The sequence below is a fragment of the Hermetia illucens genome, chromosome 1 (genome assembly GCF_905115235.1).
Source record: "Hermetia illucens chromosome 1, iHerIll2.2.curated.20191125, whole genome shotgun sequence".
In the NCBI taxonomy this organism is placed as follows: domain Eukaryota; kingdom Metazoa; phylum Arthropoda; class Insecta; order Diptera; family Stratiomyidae; genus Hermetia; species Hermetia illucens.
Window position 1 is genome coordinate 179859947 of NC_051849.1, and position 26872 is coordinate 179886818.

At 39.4% G+C, this 26872-nt stretch overlaps 1 protein-coding gene across 3 annotated transcripts in view; it reads right to left on the bottom strand.

Moving 5' to 3' along the window:
- LOC119647256 (protein spire) overlaps positions 1-26872 on the bottom strand; it is a 362124-nt gene that overhangs the window by 174335 nt on the left and 160917 nt on the right. For all 3 annotated transcript variants that reach the window (XM_038048136.1, XM_038048137.1, XM_038048135.1), the window contains exons 3-4: positions 14684-14801; positions 2832-2920 (exon numbers count right to left, since the gene is read on the bottom strand). In XM_038048136.1, coding sequence (XP_037904064.1) covers positions 2832-2920; positions 14684-14801 — 207 coding nt within the window. The remainder of the gene's footprint in view (positions 1-2831; positions 2921-14683; positions 14802-26872) is intronic.

Genomic DNA, 26872 nt, shown 5'->3' on the forward strand with positions numbered 1-26872 from the left:
CCATGAAAATGTCCTAGAGGACAACACTACCAGAAAAAAGATCAACGAACTACCCATGGCTGCAGAAAACTCACACATGTGTTTCAGCTCTGCCAGTTTTCAAAAAGTGCCTGAGGACCTTAAATATATCGATGATCCCCAAATCTGATAAAAACCTAAATCAAATGATCTCATGCAGCCTGCTACGCATTCTGTCAAAAATTGTTCCACAAGCTTCTTGTAACAAAAATTCCACTCACCTGGCTGGCCAGACAGAAATGTGAGTCGACAGTTTCAATTTGCTTATTTTTTCTAAGAATCGAGGGATTTCTAAGTCCGTCATCTACTTAATGGCGGACCGGACCAGTTAGAAAGCAACAAGCTTTCTTGGTTGTGGCCCACACAACCCTCATCCATGGGCAAGCACCCAAGTTGCAAAATATATGACTTGCGGTTTCGTCGTGGGCAGAGGCAACTCATCAGACGCTGCCTCACCTCTGCCCTCGAAGCAGCGTGACCGAAGTGATTACAAGGTGGTATTTGCTGCCTATGTATGAATTATAATGAACACAAAACCGCCTTGTAAAATTTTTGGGCCTAAGTCGGCCGAGGCTAAATTAAAATTTTGTTTAAGAATCGAGCGATCCCTAAGCCCACTTAATGGCCGGCCGGACCAGTTGGAAAGCAACATGTTTTCTCAGCAAGTCATATATTTTGCAACTTGGATGCTTTCCCAAGGATGAGGGTTCCGTAGACAACAACCAAGAGAGCATGTTGCTTCCAACTGGTCCGGTCCGCCATTAATTGGATGGCGGTTTTGTGTTCGTTATAAGTCATACATATGTCGTATTTTTTCGGTCACTCTGATGAGTTGCCTCTGCCCTGAACGAAACCGCAACACATATTCAATTTGCCTCTCCGCTAGAAGTAAGTGCATAGAATTGTCACAAAAATTGGACATTGAAAGAGAGAAAACAATCTCCAGTGTCTTGCTTGGTTTTTTAACACGAAGGAGCCTCAGAAACGATTGAGAATTGCTTCTTTTCCGCTTGACTGAATAATGTCTAACTGACTGAATAACGTCAGTTACATTGTACAATATTTAGACGTGCCAAGATCTTATATTTGGCTCGAGGAAGTACATATTTTTTGGCCATATGTAGATAACCTTATACTCGTGAGCAGAAAGATAAATTCTAAGTTTGCATTCAACCAATCTGCTTCATTGTTTACGCAAGAGAGAGGAGGGATTGAAGGAAGGGGAGAAAGGGGGTGATTTTTTCCAGGCCTGCAGCTTTCCCCGGGAGCCTCGAACTAGAGAAAAGGAAAAGAAGGTGATTCTCCCAAATCTTAGACTTTTCTCAAAGGGCTGGAAATGGAAATTTTAGCAAAATTAGATAAGTTGTTCAATTTCAGTTGTGTTAGTACAATTTCCACTCAGAGCCCCCATGTTGTCCCTACGACCATGGGACGACATAGGAGTTCCTAAAAAAATTGGACATAAAATATGGAAAACCCCACAGAAAAATATTCATTTTTACAACATTGCAGTATTTTTCAGAAAATTTCTATTTCTCACAACTAAATTTTGTGACATTGGCAATAGCATTTTGTTTCCCCATTTCTATTTGTCCTCCAGAAAGTCATACCCAACAAAATATTCCTCATTCGTTTGTATGAGTATGACATGAAATATTTTCCTTCTGCACAATATTTATAGCTTTTTGGACTACAACTGAACAATAAAACAAATTTTTGCGCTGCAAAACACGCAACAAGAAGAATTTCCTCTGTGGAAAGTAATTAAAAATGTGAGAATTTTGAAGAACGCTGGATTGTAGCTTGCCTTTGTGTTAATTGTTCTTCAAGCTCGCATACTTTTATGTATGTACGTCGCCTCAACTTTGAATTTTAACTATTTTCGACTACAAATGAAACTTGGGAAGAAAGAAGGAATCAATTAAATGAGGCAAATGGGTGCTTCTCCGGGAAAGTGGGAGTCGAGTTAATAATCTCCCCGAGGCTGAGGTGGAATGCGTGCTTAATAGACCTTTGGTTTGCACAGCACAGGGCTCTGGCTCATGAAAACAATTTTCTCGGTCTAGGCGGGTGATGGCTCGTTCTGTTGCGTAATTGCTAGTTGGCAATCAAGGCCAATTTTAAAAAAGTTCTAGAAGAAGGAAGAGAAAACTCTTTATGAATATTACCCTCATCGTAATTTAACAACTGCTGCAAGAATTGTTAATTTTTACAGCGTTCCGCATAGATATTTACATTGAATTAACTTGAGCAAATTGGTTCGACGATATGCGGAAAAATAGATTTCATTTGCGAAAATGATACCCACCATCCAAACACAAAGAAGCAAGGGTTATTTGCACATAATGAACAAATCGCTACTTTCGACCATATTCAGAAAATTACGAACATGCATTCATGTAGTTAGACCCCAAAAGAGGTTCACTGAAATGCTGGCCAAAATTGAAATGCTCAGTTTTAAACGTAGCTTCATTCATTTAATTTCCACAAATTTTCTCGACAATTACTAAGGGTCGACTTTGGCTTACTTTTGTCTTTATTTCAATAATATTATACCATTAATATTCTGGTGGAACTTATTTGAAAAATTATTCTGATGCCTCGCTTACATCTTTTCATGGCACAAATTTTCCTCTATAATTACCTAACTGTCACTGACAGGTTCAACTCGACAAAAATGATTATAGCTTTTATATCTATGGATTAAATTAAATCTTTGGAACTGTCCAATGGCTCAAAAAATTATTTACTCTTGTAGTTTAAGACGATATGGAAATCTTAAGATCACAAGACAATGACAATTCAATGCTCACCTCTAGAATATTGTCCAATTCTTTGGTATCGTTGCTCTTTTCTTCCTCATCGTATTCCGAATCTCGTTCAATACCCTCATCATCGACATCTGCAATAAAAAATTGAAAATAATTATAACTAAAATAATGGAAACAAGATGTATTCAGCAAAAAATTTAAAGAATATTTTCTAATTTTAATCTATTCCCTATTCAATTCTAATTGAGTATCTTAAAATTACACCACGGATGATTTCTGGATAAATAACTGTTCGGTCTATAATAATCTTTCGTCCCATTCAAAACTTTTATCTTTTTTACGAGTGAGAATCAAATTTGTTCTGAATGGGAATCTGGCAATAGTGAGCAGTAACAATACACCTTTTCTGCCCGAGAATAAGTTTGCCGGCAACCAATGTTTGTTTGAACTTTCGCGACTTTGAAAGTCGGCATTTCTGACACTTTTCGTGAAGTTCATCTCGAAGAGCTACCCAGGCAAGGCTAAACATCAAAGCTAGCTCTGATTGGCGGAAATTCTAAAAAGGGGAACCAAACTGTATACCAATTTTGACAGATCTCCTGTAGAGGAGTTCGTCGTATCTTCAGAGCCTCGGAGACCTTGTTTTGCGAACAAGCCTCATTGGAAAATACTTAGCTAATTAGAATGCGTAAGTCTGTCGCATCTGTCAACGCTACTGCGTATGTTGCAGGCAACATGAACTCGAGAAGTTTAGCGGGACCGGCTGATCGAGGCAGCTAATGGGTAGGGTAGATCATTTTTGGCTGTTGGTGAAGAAGGTTCAAATTTCGGTATTGCTAGAAGTGAGTGTGATTTGACAGTCATGTTGTTCTTTTTGCCGACAAAACGAGGAGGAGAATTTAGACCAGTGGAACGAAATCGCGAGTTTTTATTGAGAGATAACTACACGAAGAGGTGAAAGATTGGTGGGATTTTCATTCTTTATCACCATTTTCTCTTCTTGAATTCTCCTTGGATACTTAACTAATTTATTTTATTTTGTTACTTATTATGCTTCTTTATCGTTTTTGCATGAAAATATACTTCTGCATCTCGAAGAATAATTAACTTTTTTTTATTTGAGGACTCCCTTCGTCTCTCCTCCTCCCGCAAAACTCACCATTTTAGGAACATCCTCCAGAATAATGGCCGGAGGGTGTTAAGGAACGGAGGCAACCTCAGAAGTCGCGCCTCAGTTAACATCTTAGAAGAAACAGAGATCGGGACTGTGATTCGTCGTCAGAGATCGGGACTGTGATTCGTCGTCACCTTCATGACTATCATGAAGCCGAGCTAGGAAGAATCCATGCTCAGCCACCCGTCTGTTTACTCGCCCCATCACCATTCCCAATGTACGCTAAGCTTACCCAACAGCGCGTGCAGTAACCAGTTCCGCAACATCATCCGCGTACCCGACCAAATGCAATTCATCAGGTATCTCGAGTCGTAGAAGACTACCGTATAAGATGCTCCAAAGGTCAGGACCAAGGATAGATCCCTGAGCCGCCCCCGATGTTATCTTCCTTCGGCGCTGTCTTCCCCGAGTTTCGTAGATTAGGATATGGTCCTTTAAATAGTCCCTTAATATCCGCAAAAGATAGTCTGCAGAATGGAAATGATTTTCCAGGTGTCGCACCTCGAAGAATTGAAGGCGTTTCTGTGATCCTCAACGTACATATGTCACAAGCCGACAATGGCGATTATGTGCCTCAGCCTGTTCTGCCGCTATGATCACCTCCTCAATGACATCAATTGCGGATCGCCCCGCTCTAAAACCATATTGCGTTAGTGAGTAGTTTCCCGCAGCACGTATTGCTTCAGTCCGTCGTGGCTTGATGGGCTTCTCAAGCAGCTTCCCCGCTGTGTCCAACATACTAAGCGGACGATACGCTGATGGGGTCTCGGGCTCACCTTTGCTTTGCTTCACAGCATAAGTCTCGCAACTTTCCAGCAGGAGGCTATCAGACATGCGTTAAATGCGCCGAGTAGCAAGTTCGGCTTGTATTTACATACGAGTTTCAACACTTCGCTGGGAATACCATCCGGTCTTGGTGCTTGTTTGTCCTTGATGGACAGGGCCGCTTCCTCTAGTTCCTTTACAGTGGAGAGTGAGCATTCCTCAGTGCTCACTCCTTCATCGACAGAATCGGTTCAGACAGGAATAAGTGCCTGCACGATTTCTCCCATCTCCGCTGCTTTAATAGAACAGAGTGATGGCTGGGCACCGAGTTTTTGATGAATTCGTCAATGCTTGAGAACGTAATAAAGTTTTTGGTTGGTGCATCGACATGGTGTAGATAATAGTCGAAGGTTCTTTTTCCTAGACGCGAATTTTTGACAACTTGAAGAAAGCACGTTTCTGTGCACCTATTACTGTTACTTTTTAGCTCTGGTGAAATATATTGTTGTTGGCTTTTGTTACCTTGCCTTGATAGACTCCTTCTGGACTCCATACCATGGACTGGTGCTTGGTTCTCGGACCATACTTATAGAAGCAAGCTTTGTCACTTGTAACGATTTTGTCGAAGATGCATAATTTAAAATGAATGGAACCTATCGGGGAGATTTTTTCGTGTATCCCAGATGGCGATCAAATACTGTGTCAAGAATGGCATGGCCATGGTATTCAATCCCAGTTCATTAGCAACCAATTCTTGGGTCGATCTAAAATCTTTACCTACATATTTTAGCTTTTATTAGGGTCACATTCGAAGATTTTGGACGACTTTCGTCCAGTTCGTCCTCCATAGAAAAGTGTCCTATATGGAATCTCCGAAATCAATTTGACACAATTTTGGCGTTCATTAAAAAATTGCGTTCACTCAGCTGACGTCGAAAACCGTGGTAAATAACGCGTCGATTTCCAGTTGTACTATTGGTGGAATTTGTGCATGACCACCATCACCAAATATGCATTTTTTGGCTTCGATTTTCATTGATATTTCTGAAATTTCACATAAAATGTAGCTAAACTATGACAATTTATGTAAAAACCCTAATTAAAAATTAAAGTGTCAATTTATCGAACTTTTGTAAGTCAATCCCATCGCGGCGGAATTAACGAACATCGTTGCCAAGGATACTTGCACAGATTTCTAAAGATCGAAAAAAGTGGAGGAAATGGATAACAAGTCGGGAAATCGGAAGCTGGTCGCTTCAGGCATGAAAGGTTTTGTGTATTTCTTTTACAAAGACATTTTAGTGTGCATTTGTCCTGCTAGTATGCAGCACGTAATATATGCACATATTATGTGAGAATACCCACATTCAGTATTGATTTTGCAAAGAAGCGAAAATTTTGACTTATTATAACTTTGTTAGTAATAGCGCGATTTCCATGAAAATTGGTCGGATCAGTACTAATCGAGACCTTTCATTTGATATCTCACATGACTATAACCCACCCTTTTGGAACAAAACCCTAAAAATAGGTCTTCCTTTGTTCTCCTTTGCTATAAAAAATTCGTAGGTTTAGTTTTTGGTTTCCAAGCCGTTTTTTGCGCCACTCGACTCAAATTCTAAATCAATTTATAATTAAATGTTAATACTACTGCAGTATCTCCTATAGCGACGTATTATGTACCCGGGCGTCTAGGACATGTTATTGATATAATTTTATACGTCAGATGATAATGCAATCGATATCTCATTTTACAATTTATTGTATCTACCAAATATTATATATATAGCATTTTATATCAACTTATTTGCTATCATCTGCTACTCGTGACTTAATAAATAATGGATAGTGATAACGCGCTTGAATTTCTACTCATTATGAAATTCTGATGAAAATGTTACTTTGACCTAGTCTGTGGAAGTAAGTGGCGGCAGCGAATTGCCATTTTTTATTGAGCCTTAAAAGGCAATTCAAATTTATTTATGTTGACAAGCTCTTGAAAATAGTTTTAAGTACTTGTTTTAATGTTATTTTAAAAACTACATATGCTGAATTCATTTGTAATAATACAGGTGTATCTGGTTTAAAAAAATTATACACTATAAAGTAGTGGCAATTGGTAAAATTAACCTTCTTTTAAAAATGTTCCAAAGGTCAAATTTTAAATTATGAATAAATATCTTCCTGGAAATGAACAAACTAAATAATATGGGGACAAATAAATAGTTCTGATAACGTACAAAAAGACGTCGTTATCAAGTCGTCAAAAGATGTATTCTTGGATGGTCCTTTCGGGTTATGAGTACTTTTTACTAATTAGTTGATGCTCCAAAGTTCCAAAGATGTTTCAATTATTAAAAACCATGACTATGAAAAACCAAAACCCAGCCAGTACTTATTCTTCTGCCATGATTCACAAAAAATGTCGGTACCAGTTGCCTGCAATGAGTCAGTTTGAATATAACGCACTTCCGAGCTATTGATTTAAATTACAATAGTAAATAAGCCCACCTTCTTCGTTATTTATCGTACTAAGTCTACTTGAATTGTAATGAATGTGCGTGGCGCTGTCTGCGCATACCATTAACAATTATACCAACAAGAATGAGTGTTTGTTGCTTTTTTCTTGAATACTAATTATTTTAGATTTTCCAAGGTGCATATTGCAGAGCATGCCATCCCATTGTTAAATGCATTCTCACGAATTGTAATTATAGAATTAATTATTAGTAAGAAGGCGGTAGTGGCCTACTGCATTCATACGCAGAGTAAACTTTCCACGCATTATTTAAGAATTTTGTTGGTTATAGTATGGTTTTGGTAAACCAAATTGGAAGTGGGCTTTTTGTTCTTGACGAGAAAAATTCAAAGCAATAATTGTGGTAAGAGGAGTTTATGCGTCATAAATTCGTTCATAAATTCGTTCTTTAATCTGTTTAGATTAGCATTTTAGGGTTTGTTTGTGACATGCCAACTTTGTGTAATGAATGTAGGCTGAATTTTGAATATGCATCAGTACAACTTATGAGCTTGTTTATCTTCTCCCCGATTTAGATGTTCTTAGTTTATTTAGTTTTTTGTCATAACAGTTTTGAATTAATGAGAAAAAATACGGCTTATGACGTTACAATTGCAATTTTTTTAGATTCGCATTGTAGAGCGCTTTTTCCCGAGCAAAATGCAACTATATACTATAGAACTGAATTTCGGAAAACAAGCGCACACAAAAAGATTAAATATTTCTTTAATAAATATCTTCACATAATTTTCATGAAATAATTTCTTTTAGTAAAAAAATGCATACCCAAGTAATTATTCCGTGTGTTTACTCATATGGAAATGTCTACAATTAAATAAATTTCAGGACATTTGCACCAGCAATATTTTCATTGGACATTTATTAGTGTCGCAACGAACGATTTTCGAATGAGATATTTTCGAAAGTACGATTCGAATGATTGTTCTGGCAGTTTGTAACTATTGGAGATGAAAAAATTTAATTGCTACAGAATAACAGAATAACAGATATTTTCGCTGATAACTTGCAGATACCCAAAAAAATTACCGGCAATATTACCAAATTTTTTTTGGTCAACTAATAGGCCCATTTCTTCTGTACATGCTTACTGTAAATTTCATGTATTTTCTTCTGAGGTGATTTTAGAAGAATCGTCTTTAACACTATTAAAGGAAATCTTTATACAATAGCAAAGAGGAATCCCAAGCGGCTAGGACTTAGGTCCGTGGAAATGTACCATATACAAGGTCTCTGGGGGAATTTCTTAGTTTTCATACAACACATTCTTCGTTACAGGATCCAGTCAGTGTGAAATTTGATCAAAAGCGCAGTCTGACATCCGATGGCCTTGATGTCTTCGAGCCCGACAATGATTTCCCATTAGTCGATATCAATGAAAATCATGAATTCGTTTAACTTATGTATTTTCACTCATTTCAACTTGGTTCTGCAACTGCTTGTGATGCTAAGTTGGATCTAGCATTTCAGCTAGTTTTCATTTTCCGGGCCACCAAGTTGAACCGTTTTTTTGAACGTGTTTTGCCCCGCCCTCCTCGAAAGCAAATCTTGAAGAACACATCTCGTTGGCACTTAGTTCGATGGTAATGAATGTCGATCTGTAAGATAACTGAGGACCAAATTTATTCTCAAAATTTTTCTGATAACTCACTTTCGTCTGCAAATTACGACTCCCTCAATCGATTCATTGCACATCAGGTTACAAACAACCAAATACAAACTCTAAAGACGACCATCCACGTTCAATTTGGCCTGTCAGCTACGCCTAAAGAGTCCTATTTGAGCGGCGGCGGTAACATGAGATGCAGATGGTCTGTCAGTTTTGACTGTTTCGAATGAAACATGATTCGGCTAACCGGCCAGACATGTTTGTTTAGGCTGTGAGCAAGAATTTTATGAACATCTTTATAGCTAATGAACATTTGATTCACGCACAAAAACATCTCAAATTCTCGTCTCAACGCCTTCCACGTCCAGAGTTGAACGTAATTGACAGTGAGTGAGATTTAAACCGCGACCTTCCGTACGACAGCCTTGTGTCCTAACCGCTTAGCTATTCGGTCACATGCACAATGAAATTAATGCCAATAAGTGGTTTCGTACAATGCTTTCCATATGCCCTTGTTCACTCTATTGTGGAATGTGGAATGAAAGATACCCTCATTTTGTTTTTAATGTAGTTGTGATTTACTATTTTTATTTGGGGATCAAAGGGTCACGATTTCGTCATCTACTTGAAGGCGAACCCCATTAATTTTGACGGGCTCCTTCTAGTGTACGAACCACTCACTTTGGTCCCAAATAACGAAATAATGGTTTAATACAAGAAAGGAGGAGTAAGTGTCTCCTCAAAGTTAGCCCGCTGGATCCTTAAACAAAAATAGAACTATTGCCTTGGCAGAGACCTGCCAAAGTATCACACCGGCGGCTTTCGATCGTTATAATTTGCATACGTGTCTGGGTTATGAAGTTATATATTCGGAACGACAAAAATCTTTAACCGCTTTCACTTACGCTGCTCCGGGCAGAGGTGACGCAGTATCTAATGGATTTGTCACTCCCCTGTCGAAGGAAACCGTCAGGAAACGTTTCTAGGATTCAATTTCATTGCCATCATGCTTCATGCCTGCAGCAACGAGGGTAACGCTTAGCAAACAGAACTGTGAAGTCTGGAGAGGTCCACGTATGTTTGTGGACCGCTTTCCGCGCAAACCAGGTACTTCCAACAACCATTCCGTGTGACACTGCTAATTGAAAAATCCGTAGTCCATTATCATTTGCATTTTTATGTAATCTATGGGAGCCAACGTATCGTCTTAATATGGGCTCCATCCCTACTTGACTGTTAAAATACCCAAGTATGATTTCGATATCATATCTGGGAGAGGCTTCGAGGGTTCGTTCTACTGCCTCGTAAAAGGTATCATTCTACGACCCTGCAGTCTTCTCCGAAGAGACGTGAACCAACCAATGAGGCTTATATTTCTAAATTTGAAAACAGGTTGACAGGTCAAGCTACATTTATTTTAGAAAACAGCTCATGAAGATATCATATATGGCTGCAGAAGCGCAAACTATTATATAAACCCAGTGGTACTGTACGCCGTACCGAATGACTACTTTGTGAAGTTCTCAGATCGCTCATTAAGCACGTCAATTTTTGCGAATAAGTTAACTCTTGTCGGCACATACGAACACGCAGATGTACATAACTGAAGATGTGTGTACATGTATATCTCCTATTCATATCTTTCTGGAATAGGATATATCCCACTTACTGGGTAAGTGATAAGCCTACAGCAGCGGAACAGAACGAGTACAAACACAAACATCCAAGACGACCGGGTTCCGAAAACGGGGTAACGAGATTGATAGGCTGGCTCAACCCTCAGGACCACCGCAACCATCAAAGAAAACAGCTACCCATGTACAAAAATGGCCATGAGGGAGATGAAAAACCGAGAAGCGTGGTTGTTAGGGGAAGACTAGTTAGCAATGATTACGTCTCAGGAACCCACAGAGCATAAGCAATTGACGTAAGCTGGCCCAGTAACTTGTATTGTCTTGCGACCAGATTTCTCATTCGCACCGTGTCAATGGGGCGACAATATCCCTCTCCCTGCCAATCGTAAAGGACTTTCGCTGGTCGGTTGAAATGAACAATTCCTGCCGGTTTCAAAATCAAATACACAATTTTTTGCAGTCCCAAGACAGATAAATCATGTTTTAATGAAGTTAGTACACCATAAACTACATACGTAAATGAGCAGTTCAACGACTGGGGGATAGACGGGTTACCTAAGAAGCGTAAGGGCATTGGAAGGCACGAAGCTGGAGATTGCCACGGCTTTAATCAGCGAACGTAAGCCTATGTAGGCAAAATTATAGATGAAAGATAAGTTAGAAGTCTAGGTGAAAATGCTGCATGATTCGTAACAACGTAGAAGGGAGAATCTCCTTTGGAATTCTGGAAGGGAGAGGCAAAAGAACGCTGAACAACCAGCAGAGGCAATCTATCCACAAAATAACTGTCAAGTGTACAACAGAGTAGGGCAAATGAAGAGAACTGGTTGGGTCATTTCATATTCCAGATGGAAACGTCGAAGCCATAAAGAATTTGTGAAAGTATACAGCGGACGCAAATCATCACCTTGCCGACTGTATAGTCAAAGAAGTTTCTGGAAGCTAGAAAACTCAACATCGGATAAGCCGTCTGTAAAACCCAATAGAAAGTATCTTCGAATATCTGCTTTAGATGTCTAGAGTGCGATTTTCGTAACTAGACCTTGTGCTTGGTAACATCTGAAGTACCTGTAATTTCAGAGATAGTGGCAATTAGATATACTCTTTAATGTTTTGATGAGTGCGAAAATGGGGTTCCTGTGAAAGGTCTTTTCGGGCGGGTCGTAGAAATAATACTCACAGACAACCGAAACTTGGATTGGAAACGTGGATTGACAAAATCAGGTAATAGCAAGCAAGAAGGAATTACCAACGCGCAACTGATTCACAGCATACTACAAAAGCTTACTGTGAAAGGCGATCCGCAAGACCAAACGATTGCATTTAAGAAACTATGAGACGAGATTACCATTGCCTGGACTCGGGCAGGACGAAATAACTGAGATGGCTAATACGTGGCTGCTTGGAGGACAATGCTTTATCGAGCCAATATAAAAGGCAGATGATGGTGCTAATATCTTGTCCTCCTACTCCCTTGCTTACCCGATAGTTGAGAAACTGCTAGAGCGCAGGTTGCTCCTGATTGTAAAGGAGATTAGAGACAGGTCGGAGCAACAATACGAAGTTCACTGCCCGATCTACAGTGGATGCCGTCACCGCAGTGCTAACAGCAAAAGTAATTACAGGTATAAAGTTCGGGATCAACAAATTCCGTGCTATCAGCACTCTTGTTGTGAAGAATCCTTTCAGCTCTGCATAATAATATAGAATACTATACGATCTGATTAGCAACTAAGTGTGCAGCCGTACATTTAGCAAATTGTCATGGACTATTTGTGATTCCAATGAGATCGCGGTTATAGTAGTAGCTAAAGATCTAGATGCTCTTTGGGCCTATGAGATGTCAGGATGATCATGGAATGACTAGTATCATATGAAGTATACCTACCGCAACATAAGATTAAGGCTGAAGTTTTGATGTTTCGTAAGCAAAAAAATTGGTAGCTAAGAAGTTACTACTGGCGCGAGTGAGTACATCGATTTTGATATTAGCAACACCAGTTTGGACGAAGGTCTTTAAAGAGCGAAATATCGACAGTATATCGTTTAAGTGCGTTAAGAATTGCGTATTCTGAATAATATCGAACGAAGTGGCATGAATGGTTGTGAGGATGATTCCCATTCACATTGTATTGAGATACGAGAATTATAAACTGGAAGGCACACAGCACCCATTCTGTCGAAAAGCGGCGTCAGAAGGAAAAAATGCGGAGAATCAGGATACGGTAGGAACACATAAGTTGATTCCAAATATTCAGCTTTAGATTACGCACAGCCACTTATATGTCCTTTATCACTTCATACAATTTCTAACCGTTGAATTATCATTCCGGAAACGGTCGAATCTCACGAAGTATGAAATGGAGAAATAGAAAAATAACGATTCCCAATTGCATCATTTATATGGAAATCCATCTCTCATAATTTTACTAGTACTTAATCGACCTGGAATCAAAATGGAGATAAACAGAGGGACGTTAGCTCACATTCATCAATAGAAAAAGTATCCTACTTCGTCTGAATTACGGCAGTATTTAGGGATTTTTAGCTTAAAAAGAAAACTTTTTCTGCCGATTTACATTTAAGAGAGAAAGCTAGCTTAGCTCAATAGTGCCATAAAGTTCTTACGTGAAAAGTTTTAATCAGACATTAAACAATACACTTTACTGCACTTTTCAATTTGTTTGCCCACCATTTTTTCCGCGTGATGGCTATCAATATATCCACTGCTATCACTAATGACATAAAATTTGTACTACCTAATTGCACAATGTTAATAAAATGAATTGTCTATCTACCTATCTGGCCTCTCACCGGCATTGCTGATTGCTTTCGCATGTCTTTGAAGAACGTTTAGTACGAAGCTCTCGAAAAAATATTAACCTTTTAAAACCTAATAAAATAATTGGGCTGCGTTGCATAATCTGCAATCACAGAATACAAATGAATTTAGTTCAAGATCGTGTACAATATGGAAAACAATAGATGACATTACGCTGCTGGATGTCGTGCGATTTTTCAATGGTTAGAGAGATAGGATAATCGTTTTAAAGTTGGCAAATTCCATCTTTAATAACAAAATCTGACTCGTTCGGCGTAAGTCAAACTGAGTAAGTCATGGGTGTTATAGTCATAAAAGTGGTACTTCAAACAATTAGTCATTAAATAAGCGTTTACATATCAAAGACCTCCGAAAGCAAGAAACACTAAAAAATATCTATAAACAAAATAGTCAAAGCTTACCAACTTTCTAATGACTTTATAAATACTACACGATTCGTAGGCATGAGATTTTTCGAGCATTTAAAAGTTCTCCGTGGTATCTATGCGAAATTTACTTAAATCTGTTCGAAAAAAAAACTAAATACCCGGAGAAAACCTAGTATAATTCCGAAAAAAAGCAAATTCAGTGGAAAAAACGGGCAACATTTCATATTTTTTTTTGCCAAAGATTTGATGATAGTTTCAACTGAAGTGTTTGCGTTACCGTTGTACTGGTTGGTAGACGTATATGCTGTCAAGTATCATTACAACAGGAAGCTCATGTCATGTCTTTTTCCCTTTGATATTTACGTAAGATTTCAGTTTGATGTTAAAACTACTCAAAGATTTTTATTGGGAAAATTGCAGCTTTTCATAACGACAGAGGCTTTGCTAATGATAAGTGGAAGTGGGTACAATACACGAGCATGGCGGTAACGCAACCAAGATGGACGACTAGAGATACCACATCTCTTGTTCCCATGATTTTAAGCTCATTTCCAATTGATAGTTAGAGTTTCTAATTAGGGTTCTGAGATTTGTGTGTATGGATTTTTTTGCGTCTCTGAAGATGGGTTAATAACATTATTCAGTTTTTCTGAATGGCAAAGTTGTAATTGGGGTCAAAGATTTTCTGAGAATTGGAATAAGGTTATTCGCATTAGATGTATTTATAGCAAGTCTCCAGTAATTGAGTTCAGTGTTCTACTGTGGTCGCGGAAATCCTATGGGATAGCGAAACTACTTCAGAACTTAATTTTTGTGTAAGAAACTGTTCGCCGAGCTGGTCAAGTCATTCAATCATATTGGAAAGAATGTTTTTTTTTCAGTGGGAATTGCATTGCAAAATGATGTTCAGATTAAAGAAAAATACTTATGCAACGTTTTGAGATACAACAGTTTTAAATAACTCACCTTCCACTGTCATATGTGAAATCAGTTGTTCCAGATCATGAGATATCAAACACTCTTCATCAGCTTGTAAATTGTAGTCAAGTGCTGTGTAGACCACTAGTCCCACTTGCATTAAAATCTGAAAAGGAACAGATACATATTGGTTATATATTATTTATTCCATCAAACTAAATATAAAATAAAATTTTAACTAGTGTAAGATTTTTGTTAATAAAGATTCAACTGCATGACTTTCCTTCCTACATCAATTAAAATAAATCTACAACACAGACGACTGGAAACTAATGAATCGCAAAATTAGGAGAGACAACTCAGCTTTAAGTAGAAAACTTTGCAACAAGAAATTTTAAGATATTCCTCTAAACGAGTATCTAATGACACCTGACATATTATCCGTACAAAAAAGTACTTACTTGTGGTGAGTGTACATCAAACTTTGTAAGGAACTCAGGGGCAGCAAGCAGAATATAGAGTCTTCGATGGACTAGAAAATTTTGAACGATGCCTTTAGTTTGTATGAAAATACACCCCCCACTAGTACTGAGTTTTCCTGAATTTAAGAAAATGGTTGCCACTAATTAGGTTACTATAACATTCTGAAATCTTACAAAACCTTATGTCAACCGTCTGTCCGCCTTAATTCAGATTAGAAATTCACATTTCATAGAATCTTATAGATATGTATCTGGTTGCTCGATTTGCTCTTACTTTGCATCAGACGAAGTGAGAAACAACAAGACAAACGTATGTGTAAACCGTTTCCCGCGGATACCATTTAATCAAACGTAAAATTGTTCCAATTATCCAATCCTATATCCTTTGGAAGGTTCACTCTACAGTCTAGGAAGACGCTTTAGTCTCCGCAACATGCAAATGTTGGACGAGGGAAATTACGAGCAGACGAGGATTCTCTTTCAATAAAGGTACCAATTTGGGACAGTAGTTCACGATTTTAATCTTATTCGCAGTAGCCTCCCCTTAAACTTTCATATGTATGTTCTCAGGACGCCCTTATCGATGACTTTTTCTTAAAATAATGTTTTCGACGTTTTCTATTCCCGAGTAGTTTAGGCAATTGTAAGATCCAGTGGAGGCAGCTAGGTAGAAACTACCGAGCTAGAATACTGGCTATACCAAAGTGTATTTTCTCGCAAGTACAAAATATTTTCAATTTGTCGTTACTCGCGATCAAAGGTTCCCTATTAACCGATCGGCGGCCATTATTGTTGCCCGCTCACAAGAAAATTTTTTCCGCTACCGATGTCCACATCCATTTGTTCCAATAGTAGCAATAGCACGACGAAATTATTGTCAAATATTTTAGCACGATCAGCTAGAAGCTTCAGAGCAATAATACATAAAAGTAACATTTTTGTAAATAATTTAAAGAAGAAAGTGTAGAAAAAAAATAAAAAGGCTAAATGGGGATGTAGGAAATTATGAGATAAAACGAATTTGAAAAATGTTTCTAAAAGACACCACAGTGATATGAAAGAGAACTTCAACAGGACATTACAACTTCTTACAATTAGATGTCAATCTCCCCGTCTGAACAGTGAAGAGTATCACCAAGTAATGTAATGTAACCAGTTCTCTACAAAACAGTACCTTTAATTAATTTAATATTAAACGTTGGCGCGACTGGGCCTTGAAGTGCGTTAAAGCACTTTATTTAAAATCGTGTTATGACCAAATGAGATTGGGCGATGATAAAAAACTATCCTAAGTGACCAGAGACGATCAAGAAGGGAGAGCTAGCTTCGCTGCAAGCAAATATTGAAGCTCCGGCGGCACGTGCTTGAGGTGCCAGGCCAGGGAATATGGGGGGATGGGGTCCTTTGAGGAATTCGATTTTCCACGTATCATTATACACGTACAATGAATACCAAAAATCCAGGTATCCTTTCCGATGCGTGGGACTGCACCGGATCCTGAAAATTAAACAGGATGATTCGCGTGAGCCTATCCACAGATCAACACGCGAGCTAAAACGAAAAGACATTTTCAAATCATTTTAATAGAGGATGTCCCTATTTGATTAATTTTCATGATCTGATGAGAACCCACACATCGGAAAGGACACACGAATTCGGTATAATGACACGTGAGGGATTGAATTGTTCAAATTTCGACATCTTTTTGGATCTTTGGGGTAGCTCTCCCCTCTTGGTTGTCTCCGGCCTCTTAGGATCGTCTTTGGACCATCGGCAAATCTATTTTGTCATTACAACCATAACGGTGCACTATAGTTTAAGAGCTAAATACTTTATCTTTTTATGATATTAAATTCTATTTAGCACTTAATTATATACAACATGCAATTAAATTAATATTAATTGCCGCAATAGCCAATCTCGAAGACAGAAGACTCTCTATTCTTTTCTTTTACGTCCTGCCGTCAAGTCATGACACTCTGCTCTCCACTCCTGTGGACATTCGAACACATTCGAACATTCGAAATAAATTTCGAATGCCGCGAATCCTGCCGCGCCACAATAGAATTATGCTACTCTGAAGCAGGCAATGTGGTCAGCATTGCTCTCTTGCTCGTGATTATTACTTTGATTTCACGCAGGTACGCATTCACAGCTGAGTCGACTGGTATCCGAAATCCAGTCGCAATATAAATTCTACTGCCACCAGTGAAGTTTAGACCGTGATCTTCCGTAAGACAATCTAGCGCGTTTCAAAACTAAACGATGCAGACACTTTTTCTACTATCTATGTCAAGAATTTTACAAAATCAATACGGGCTCGACCAGAATGCTACTCGTTCATGGGAAAATTTGTGCAGTCAGCTGACATAAATCTGCAAAATCTATATTCCGCTTCATCGGCAGTTTCAAACCAAAAGAAAGCAAATCCAGAGCAGAGAAGTTAACCGCATCTTTCGTTGCAGGTAATCCGGCACACAATAGAAAACGATTTCAAAAAGACCCCCTCTCTTTTCTCCTTTTAAAAAATCCGGAAGCCAGGACCGCTCAGCAATTAAACCTGCATACTTATTGACATTGTTCAGACGCTTCAAAGTATACAATACTTTGTTCATATTTTTTTAACTTTACGAATCCTCCCCGGTTCCAACTTGTGATCACCAGCATGGTCTGCAACTACTGAAAAAAGTATGTTTTTATTTGATAGGTTTCATGACGGTTACCTAGACAGCTCGGGATTTTCAAATATATTTTACGTACACCACTCAACCTGCACAGTGCACAGTAAATAATTGATTTAAACGCCTGTTCCCAAAAATCTGAATAAGGTATGTACATGACATATTCACCATTGTATATAAAGACAAGATGTAGGGGTTACTGGGGGTACTGAACAAGATTCATTCCAAAGATCTGGTCAAGGTATGAAGATGACATTTTCACTGTCCATTGTCCATGAAAACAAAGTGAAGTGCTGGAGGTTGTGAATAAGGTACATCGGAACCTAAGATTCTCAATGAAAATAGAGGACAATGGAGAACTCCAATTTCTAGATTTAAGGATCATTAAAGACGAAAAGGAGATTTATTTTGATATTTATAGAAAACCTACGCAAATACAGCGAACAATTCCGAAAAATTCGAACCACTCCCATTCTAATAAAATGCTCGCTTTCCATGCAATGATCAGCAGATTGTTCACCGTGCCCCTCAGTGCTGGAAGATTATGAAAGAAAAGGAGTACATCATCGACACCGGAGTAAAGAACGGCTTCCAACCATCGATAATTGAAAGTTTCACGAGAAAAATGCGAAACGGCAAGAAATACGGGCACTGACATCCCTCGTTGACAACTTCGATGGAAAAAAAGAATAGGAGTTGCACACTCTGCTGTTCCGTCGAAGCTTAAAAAACGAAAGGGTTGAACTTCGACATCGACAACTCAAAAGCAGGTTAGGATCCCTCAATGACTGCAAATTTAAGCGCGAATCCAGCAGAATATATAAAGTGACGTGTCCAGATTGGGAGAAGGGCTGTATAGGACAAACGGCAAGGCTGGTATCGGTACGCTGGGGAGAGCATGAGAAAGAAGCGGTAACGGCCAGGAAGAAGAAAAAGAATAGCGCGAAGTTGAAATCCATAATAAGATTGCGCATCATAGAGGAAGGACACACCATAACATGGAACAACATATGCGTCATCAACGAATGCAAAAACAGTAGAAAGATAAACGCGCAAGTGAACTTGACGAGCCTACGGAAACCAGAAGGGAGAAGACTGAATCAAAACACGGGCAACGGACAATCGAAGCTTCTGAGCGAGGTGGTACGTGAGACACTATCCAATATTATTGACACCCGAACCCTGACGTTTGACTAAATTATCTCATAGCAGTTAAAAGATTCCTGGGTAAAATTTAATACTTAAAGACCAGAATAGATTTCAATTGATTATGTACTAAAGAAGAGCACAACCGGTGCCCGAAATACGTATTTGCAAATAAAATAACATAATCCGTTTTGGGAATAAATTACCTGTTTTCATTTATTTTGCTTCGAAAAAAAAATGGTTCTAGTTTGGCCGGAGAACGAAACATAACTTTGTCATTATGAAACTTTGGAAAAAGTAGAGCAATGGGAAATACTCGAAAGAAGAATAGGGCCATTTACTTGCGCGGTCACGTTGGGTTCAAAAAGTACGCAGGACAGATTGAGATTCCGAAACATTAGTCTTCAAAAAGTCCACGAATGAAGAATGTCCTAAAGCGCAGATGGGAGGTCCTTGCAGTTATTGATTTACGATACCCCAAGAAAATCAACGATATAATTTGAGAGTTGACGCTCTTGTTAAAGCTCAAGGAGGCTTCTGGGAATACTCAAGGAAATCGAGCGTACCTTCTTGGTTTGTCTGCCTTTAGAGAACCAAATGCTGATTACTTCCGATAAAGGAGAATTAGTGGAGCAAATTATCACTTTTTTATGGCTCGAAAAAAAGTTATAAAAAGATAGGTGATTCGAAAATGGACTTTCCCATTTCGCTGATAGTATTTGAAATCGCCATGAAGTTATTCAAAAGAAATTTTTTTTTTCTTGCTGCTTATCAGTTGGTAAAATGATGAAAAAGAAAAAAAATCATGTCGGGACTTCATTCAATCATTAACGGAAGATCGCAAAAGAAATTGACAAATAGATAGAGGGAGTCTGCTGGTAAACCTTCCAAGTTCTCGTGATATTAAAGTTGATGTACACATACAGAAAACGTAAAATTCATAGCTATAAAACCAGTGTGTAGAGACCTGTAAAACGCCTTTGAAAGGAGGATTCATAGAAGGATACTGGAAAAGAAAAATACGATCAAGCACTACATTTTTCCCAAATCGTATAAATCGATATTTTAACGTTGCTTCCATTTCCCATAACAGAAGAGGAGCTTTCCAGAAATTTACACCAAGCGAAAGAGTGTTCCCATTAGCATTAATGGATAAAATAACAAAGGTTAAATAGGTAGGATTAGGACTACCGACACGGCTGCGTTGAGACCACATTCATTCGACATACGAATATTGAGGAATCTGTATGTTAACATGAAAATCAAATGAATATTTTTTTCTCCCTCAACTGCCAGTTTTTGGTTTCCCTGGTGATCATCTTTCCTTGGGCTATCTTTAGAGAACACTTGGCTTATGGTTGTACCGGATTCTTCAATCTGGGCCACCTCACACTAAACTAAGTACGCGGTTCTTATAAATATGAATTTTCGGATCCATACAGTAAGGTTTTGTATATACGAAATTTGCTCCTCCTTTTCCAATATGGAAACGTCCAAGGAAAGTCCTTATTAGCAATTTCCTCAGTTGCGCACCAAATCAAGAGAATATATCCACGTATCCAATGCTGTAATCTGCTATAGTCAGATGTCCTGTCATTGGTGGCGCATCCTATTTAGGCCATAAATATCATTTTAATCTCATCATCATCATCATCAACGGCACAACAACCGGTGTCCGGTCTAGGCCTGCCTTAATAAGGAACTCCAGACATTCCGGTTTTGCGCCGAGGTCCACCAATTCGATATCCCTAAAAGCTGTCTGGGGTCCTGACCCACGCCATCGCTCCATCTTAGGCAGGGTCTGCCTCGTTTTCTTTTTCTACCATAGACATTGCCCTTATAGACTTTCCGGGTGGGATCATCCTCATCCATACGGATTAAGTGACCCGCCCACCGTAACCTATTGAGCCGGATTTTATCCACAACCGGACGGTCATGGTATCGCTCATAGATTTCGTCATTGTGTAGGCTACGGAATCGTCCATCCTCATGTAGGGGGCCAAAAATTCTTCGGAGGATTCTTCTCTCGAACGCGGCCAAGAATTCTCAATTCTTCTTCCGAAGAATCCAAGTCTTCGAGGAATACATGAGGACTGGCAAGATCATAGTCTTGTACAGTAAGAGCTTTGACCCTATGGTGAGACGTTTCGAGCGGAACAGTTTTTGTAAGCTGAAATAGGCTCTGTTGGCTGACAACAACCGTGCGCGGATTTCATCATCGTAGCTGTTATCGGTTGTGATTTTCGACCCTAGATAGGAGAAATTGTCAACCTTTTAATCTCGCTAACCCTCAAATCGGTGTGACGGCCGAGATGGTTGGTGCGTCAGTTTCACCAGAGTTCGAATCCCGGCCATAGTCATGGATGTTTGTGATTGTCTCAAGTGGACTTAACAAGTCGCGTGATAATCGTTAGCATATGAACCATCTTGAATTTAAAAGCAACGGAGCGAGGAAACCTCTACGTTTTAGACTTAAGTTAGAGTGGGGTCGGGGTCAGTTGGCCTTGGATCCTGACTCTCAGTATTCAAACCTATTCTGATGATGATCTGTACTGTCGAAATAAAAAAAATCTAATTTATGTTGATTCGGAATTTCCAAAACCTTGTGGATCGTCCGATTCTGAATCCTGCGTGCAATTGGCCAATAATTTCTCCCGTATTCAACCTTTTTGGATAATATTTGTTAGAATTTGCTGTATTGCTGCTTCAACCCCATCAATTGTGTTGATGCCGATTGCGTTTCATTCTTCTTTGTCTGGTATCCAGGTATTCTCTGTCAAAACAGTCATTCCCCCTATTCTTCCCTATCCTTGGTATGGGTTCATAATTTTTCGACTATGGTCTGGCCCGGTCAGATTGAGAAGTGCCGGCAGTTCTATTGCCCATCACATTACCAGCTCGTTATTGTTCGGAGAACAAAGAGCGGCTAAAAAACAAGTTAGTAGGACAATTGAATCAAAATGTTGAAACACTCTGTTCTCGCTCCGTTGAGCCACTTTGGTAATTTTGACTAAAAGGGGAGCTTTGATTTTCGTTGTCAGTTTTTGACAATGTGTTTCTGAATCTAGAATTTTATAAGTTGCTCGAAATCCCTCTTAAAGAATAAATCATCATGTGTGGATCTTAATTTTTTACAATTGAAGCTGCTTATATAATATCTGCAGGATATCACCAACTTACGTGGGCACAATATATTATACAAATAATGTACCTCGAAACTATTTGATCTTATTGCCCATAGCCAGACACAGTTAACTTACTCAAAGATACAATAAAATCCCCGAAATCAATTATTTCCTAATTCCAAATGGAGACAGTTATGTACCTGAACCGATTATTACACTACTAACCGCCATTGTAACTATTATTATGTGCAATCTTTACGGGGGCGATATGCTCAAGAGCACTTGCTCTGCATTGTTTACGTTCAGCAATTTTATCAATCTTTTACGGAAGAACAGTGTTGAAAACGATTTTCATGGTCTACTGACTAAAGTCAACGAAAAGTTCTCCTCCATAAAAAAACAATAACAATAACAGAATGAGAGGCAATAACGACATTTTCTGTTGCAATTACGAAGTTCAATTTGTTTTGTGCCGCATTTACAACCGTACAATCGTATATAAGGCCAGAATAGTAGATATGCACACATGTAAGCGACATTAGTTCCACCTGGAAGAGTTGAAATCTAATTTTTTAGGTAATTTCCAGTTTACACTTGGCTGAGTTGTTCTTATTCGAGATTCACCTGTTCTTTTGTATTTATCTTTTTTATGGCCATAAAAGAGTCTGCGATTGACGGAGACAGGTGAGCTCCGATTAGCAATATCTTTGCTTGTACCACAACTGTGGATTATCTAAACGAACAGTTTAATAACAATGAGTTGTTCTTCGTTTCTCCACTTCTTTTTCCACCAGATGATAACGCTTGTCTGAGCAAGAAATTAGCAAACCGTAAGCTACTGCAATTGTTGTGGAAAAGTAACTAGACCAGATAGATGAATGATAGAAGAACCTCAGACAGGCATAATTTCCTGGTTATCAAAGTAACTGATTTATTTAGATTGGAAATAAGATTGGCGGAAGAAAAACCTTCAGACTGTTATGGAAATGCAAATTAGATTTGGCATGGTTTGAGCGAAAATCTTAGCATTCATACTAAAGATCGTTGCAAGTTGAGTACTAGAAAAAGTAAAGAATTAAAAATTGAGGTTTATTAGTTCTTTTGGGATGGTTAGCCCACCCTTACAATACATCGAAGGGTGAACACTTTTCTAGAAATGGACGAGAACGAGCAGCAACTTTCGTACTTCTTAAGCAGTTTTTTCTTACTAGCCAAACCGTCACTGACGTAATATGTTCATGCTATCGATCATGAACTTTTTTTGCCTCTTATAACTACAAACTACATTATCTGTGCCATATAGCCAGAACCAAGAAGTCTACATACGGGAGCTTCGTCTCCCGGCACATCGCTTGAAGTAGTATGCTGGAAGAAAAGCATTGCCCATGTTCGACATTTTTCAAACACTTGCGTGTGAAGAGTTTCCCACATCTTTTTGTTGCTGTTGGTGTCGTATATATGTTGCATGGGACGGGAAAACCTACACAAGAAAATCATCTAGACGTAATCAACACACGCGCTAGTTAGCTATCTCGTACCTGAATTGTCCCATAGGTATTAAAAATTGATAATTTCCAAGAAGACATCCAAAGGATATTGATTGATAATATGTGACCTATGTATGAGGCTTACCGAGACGGTAACAAATGGTTTCTCTTTTTCGTAACTTCAACTCAACAAATTAAGATTGACTATGGGATTTTGGGAGGCGAATAATTTTCACTCCGAGTGACGATGCCATGCGTACGGTTTCTTCGTCAGGTCAGACGTAACTCTTCACAGGGTACCTCATCTTTGGCCTGCGGGACAGCGTGATCGAAAGCGGAGATAAATATTATTCGCTCCAAATATGATGATTATAAAACTCCATATGGGTGTACGAAGCATAATGAGCGAAAAGCCGTCGATTCAGACCGTAGCTAGTCTATGCTTAGGCAAAATTTTTACTTTTGAGGATTGGGTCTGCTCTTGATGGCAACGATACTAATTTCGGAGAATAGCTAATGCCTTAAGCCAAAGAAATGGCCTGCTCGATATTCGCCTCGCCTTCACGCCACCCCAAAAAAGTCTAACGACAACGTCTTCAATTTCCAGCCATAAAAAATCGTTATCATGCCTGTGGAGCGCTCATCGTTGATCGAAATGGTGTTTCCAATAGAAAAATAGGTCAATGATGGTCCATTTCGAGGTGCTCTAAGGCCCAAACAGAAAAACGAATGACCGCATGCCTTCAACTGTTAAGCCAATGGGATTTTATAAGCAAATATGCGAGGTTTCTGCGCCAAATTCGCATCAAGCTCCTATGTGAGAATTAGTGCATACTTCCCAAGCTCGTTGCTATCATCATAGCATCATGCGATAGAAGGGAATAATTCATCAGCTCAGAGAGAGATCAATATACAACATTAAAATAGACAAAGTGGGTACCCTGGTAGTGTTAAACAAAGAATACTACGAGAACAGAATGAAGCACAAGCTCGAAAAGGGACCATACAGGAAACTCAGAGCCAATTGAGTTCGAGGGGGGTGTGAATCTTTTTTTCACAGAATATGGTCCTGCAGGACATGAAATGAAAGTTCTCAGTTAAAAATGTTGACTGACGGTTTCGTCCAGGGTTAGCACTTTTCGAAACTGATGATATATACATAGGAGAGTGAGGGCTATCCAACCGAAAAATCCGAAAAAAATCACAATGATGCATCCAGTTTAATTAAACCCCTCTTTCGCTAAAGCAAAAACTGTGGAAACGGGGTTGGCCATCGTTTCCAATACAAAACACTTCTAGAATAAATGAAGGTCGCAATCCACCAAATAGCCACATTTGGATATACTCTTGCAATATTCATACTCCAGAAAGAAGTACACAATGAACAGACCAGTAGGAATATTGAAACACGGTGCGGTGAGTACCTGAAACAGGCAGGGTTGCTGGGATAAAAAGGATCGACAGACACCAAGTCAAAAGTTGCACTATTTCCAAGAAGAATATTAATTGTAAGGAGATAAGACCTAGTCGAAAGTGGAGCAAGGTTAACTATCAAGTTTATCAGTAAATATATTATAGGCATCAATCACATCTCCATCGAGAACAGCCGATCCGCAGAAGATATAAGCAATGGATCTCCTGAAAAATCTATCTTTTTTACATTTACCGCTGTTTGGATTTGGGTACCACCATCAGAAGAAAGAAGAAGAAGAAGAAAGCTACAAAAATAGACAAACAGATCGGTGCCTTCAGGAAGGAAGAGGTAGACGCCTCGTAAGGGTCAAAATCTTGGTTTTGTTGGCATTTATCTTTAATTCGACTCTGCTTGCATTCTTTTTCCAAATCCAAAGCCATTTGGCAAAGATTCAGGACACTATGTGACAGTGAGTAGAATTATCGGCGTAGACGAAGTCTTTGAGGAAAGATACCATGGTCCACTGAAGCCCTGTATTATTTGTAGTGTTGACATACTTGTTTTGACTATGAAGTCGAATTTTCTTTCATTTTCCTATGGCTGTGCTAATTTGGTTCACTTTTCGCCATTTTTTTATACATGTGTATTGAATAATGTTCCTTTTGTATGTTACAACGCATTCTGACATAATAAAGGAATACTTCCACCGAACTATCTCCTACGGGTATTGAGGGACTATCTGAGGAACCGCTCCCTGCTCTATGAAACACTAGAGGGTCAAAGGAGGATGGAGGGCACGTCGGGAACAGCACAGGGATCCATCCTAGGGCCGGACCTCTGGAACGCTACCTATGATAGTATACTTAAACTCGATATATCAGAAGAGTCGCGCCTGTTCGGCTATGCAGATGATGTCGCGGCGCTTGTTGCTGGACGCACTGTCGAACAGGCGCAAAGCAGACTCGGCATATTGATGCGACGGGTAAGCGGATGGAGACTACTCATGGTTTCAACCTAGCGCTGGAAAAAACCGAAGTAGTCGTCCTGGCTAAAAAGAGAATTCCGACCCTGCGTCCCAACTCGTTCGGCGAGTCAATAATCGAGTCAAAATCAACGGTAAAGTACCTCAGGTTGACTTCTGACTGAAAGATGAGCTTGTTTGAGCAAATCAACGCAATACCAAACAAGGCTGCAGCTGGAGTTTCGGCGTTAAGTAGACTAATGGTAAACATTGGGGGTCCTACGTCTAGCAGGCGACGTCTCCTAATGATCTCAATGCAGTCTGTCCTGCTCTAGGGCGCAGAGGTATGGGCTGACGCTCTTAACAAGGAGGGATATCGTAAACGTCTCGTAAACAGAGACGTGGAGCTTTGCGGGTGGCGTCTGCGTAGCGCACTGTCTCTGAACCGACCATGATGGTGATCGCGGGAGTGATCCCCGTTGCCCTTCTTGCTAAGGAGCATCAAGCCATATACAAACACAAGGGAGGTGGTTGCTCGCGAAGAACGGCAACGCACTCTAGACGAGTGGCAGCTCTCGTGGTAAAATGAAACTAGAGGCAGATGGACTGCGCCGCTCATCGGCAACTTAAGTGCGTGGCTGGATCGGAAGCATGATGAGACTGACTATTTCCTTACTCAATTTTTAAGCGGGCATGGAAGTTTTCAGTCTTACCTGCACAAGATTGGAAAAGCGCCATCTCCGGATTATTTGTTTTGTAATGGAGTTGTGGACAACGCCACCACACTTTTTTTTATTGTGGAAAGTGGGATGGGAGTTCGTCAGCAGCTCTATTTAAACACAGAGGATCTCTCCCCAGACAACATTGTCGAAGAGATACTGAGGAATGCTGACAGATGGAGCCGTGTTGCCCATTACGTTCGGGCCCTTCTCGTTGCTAAG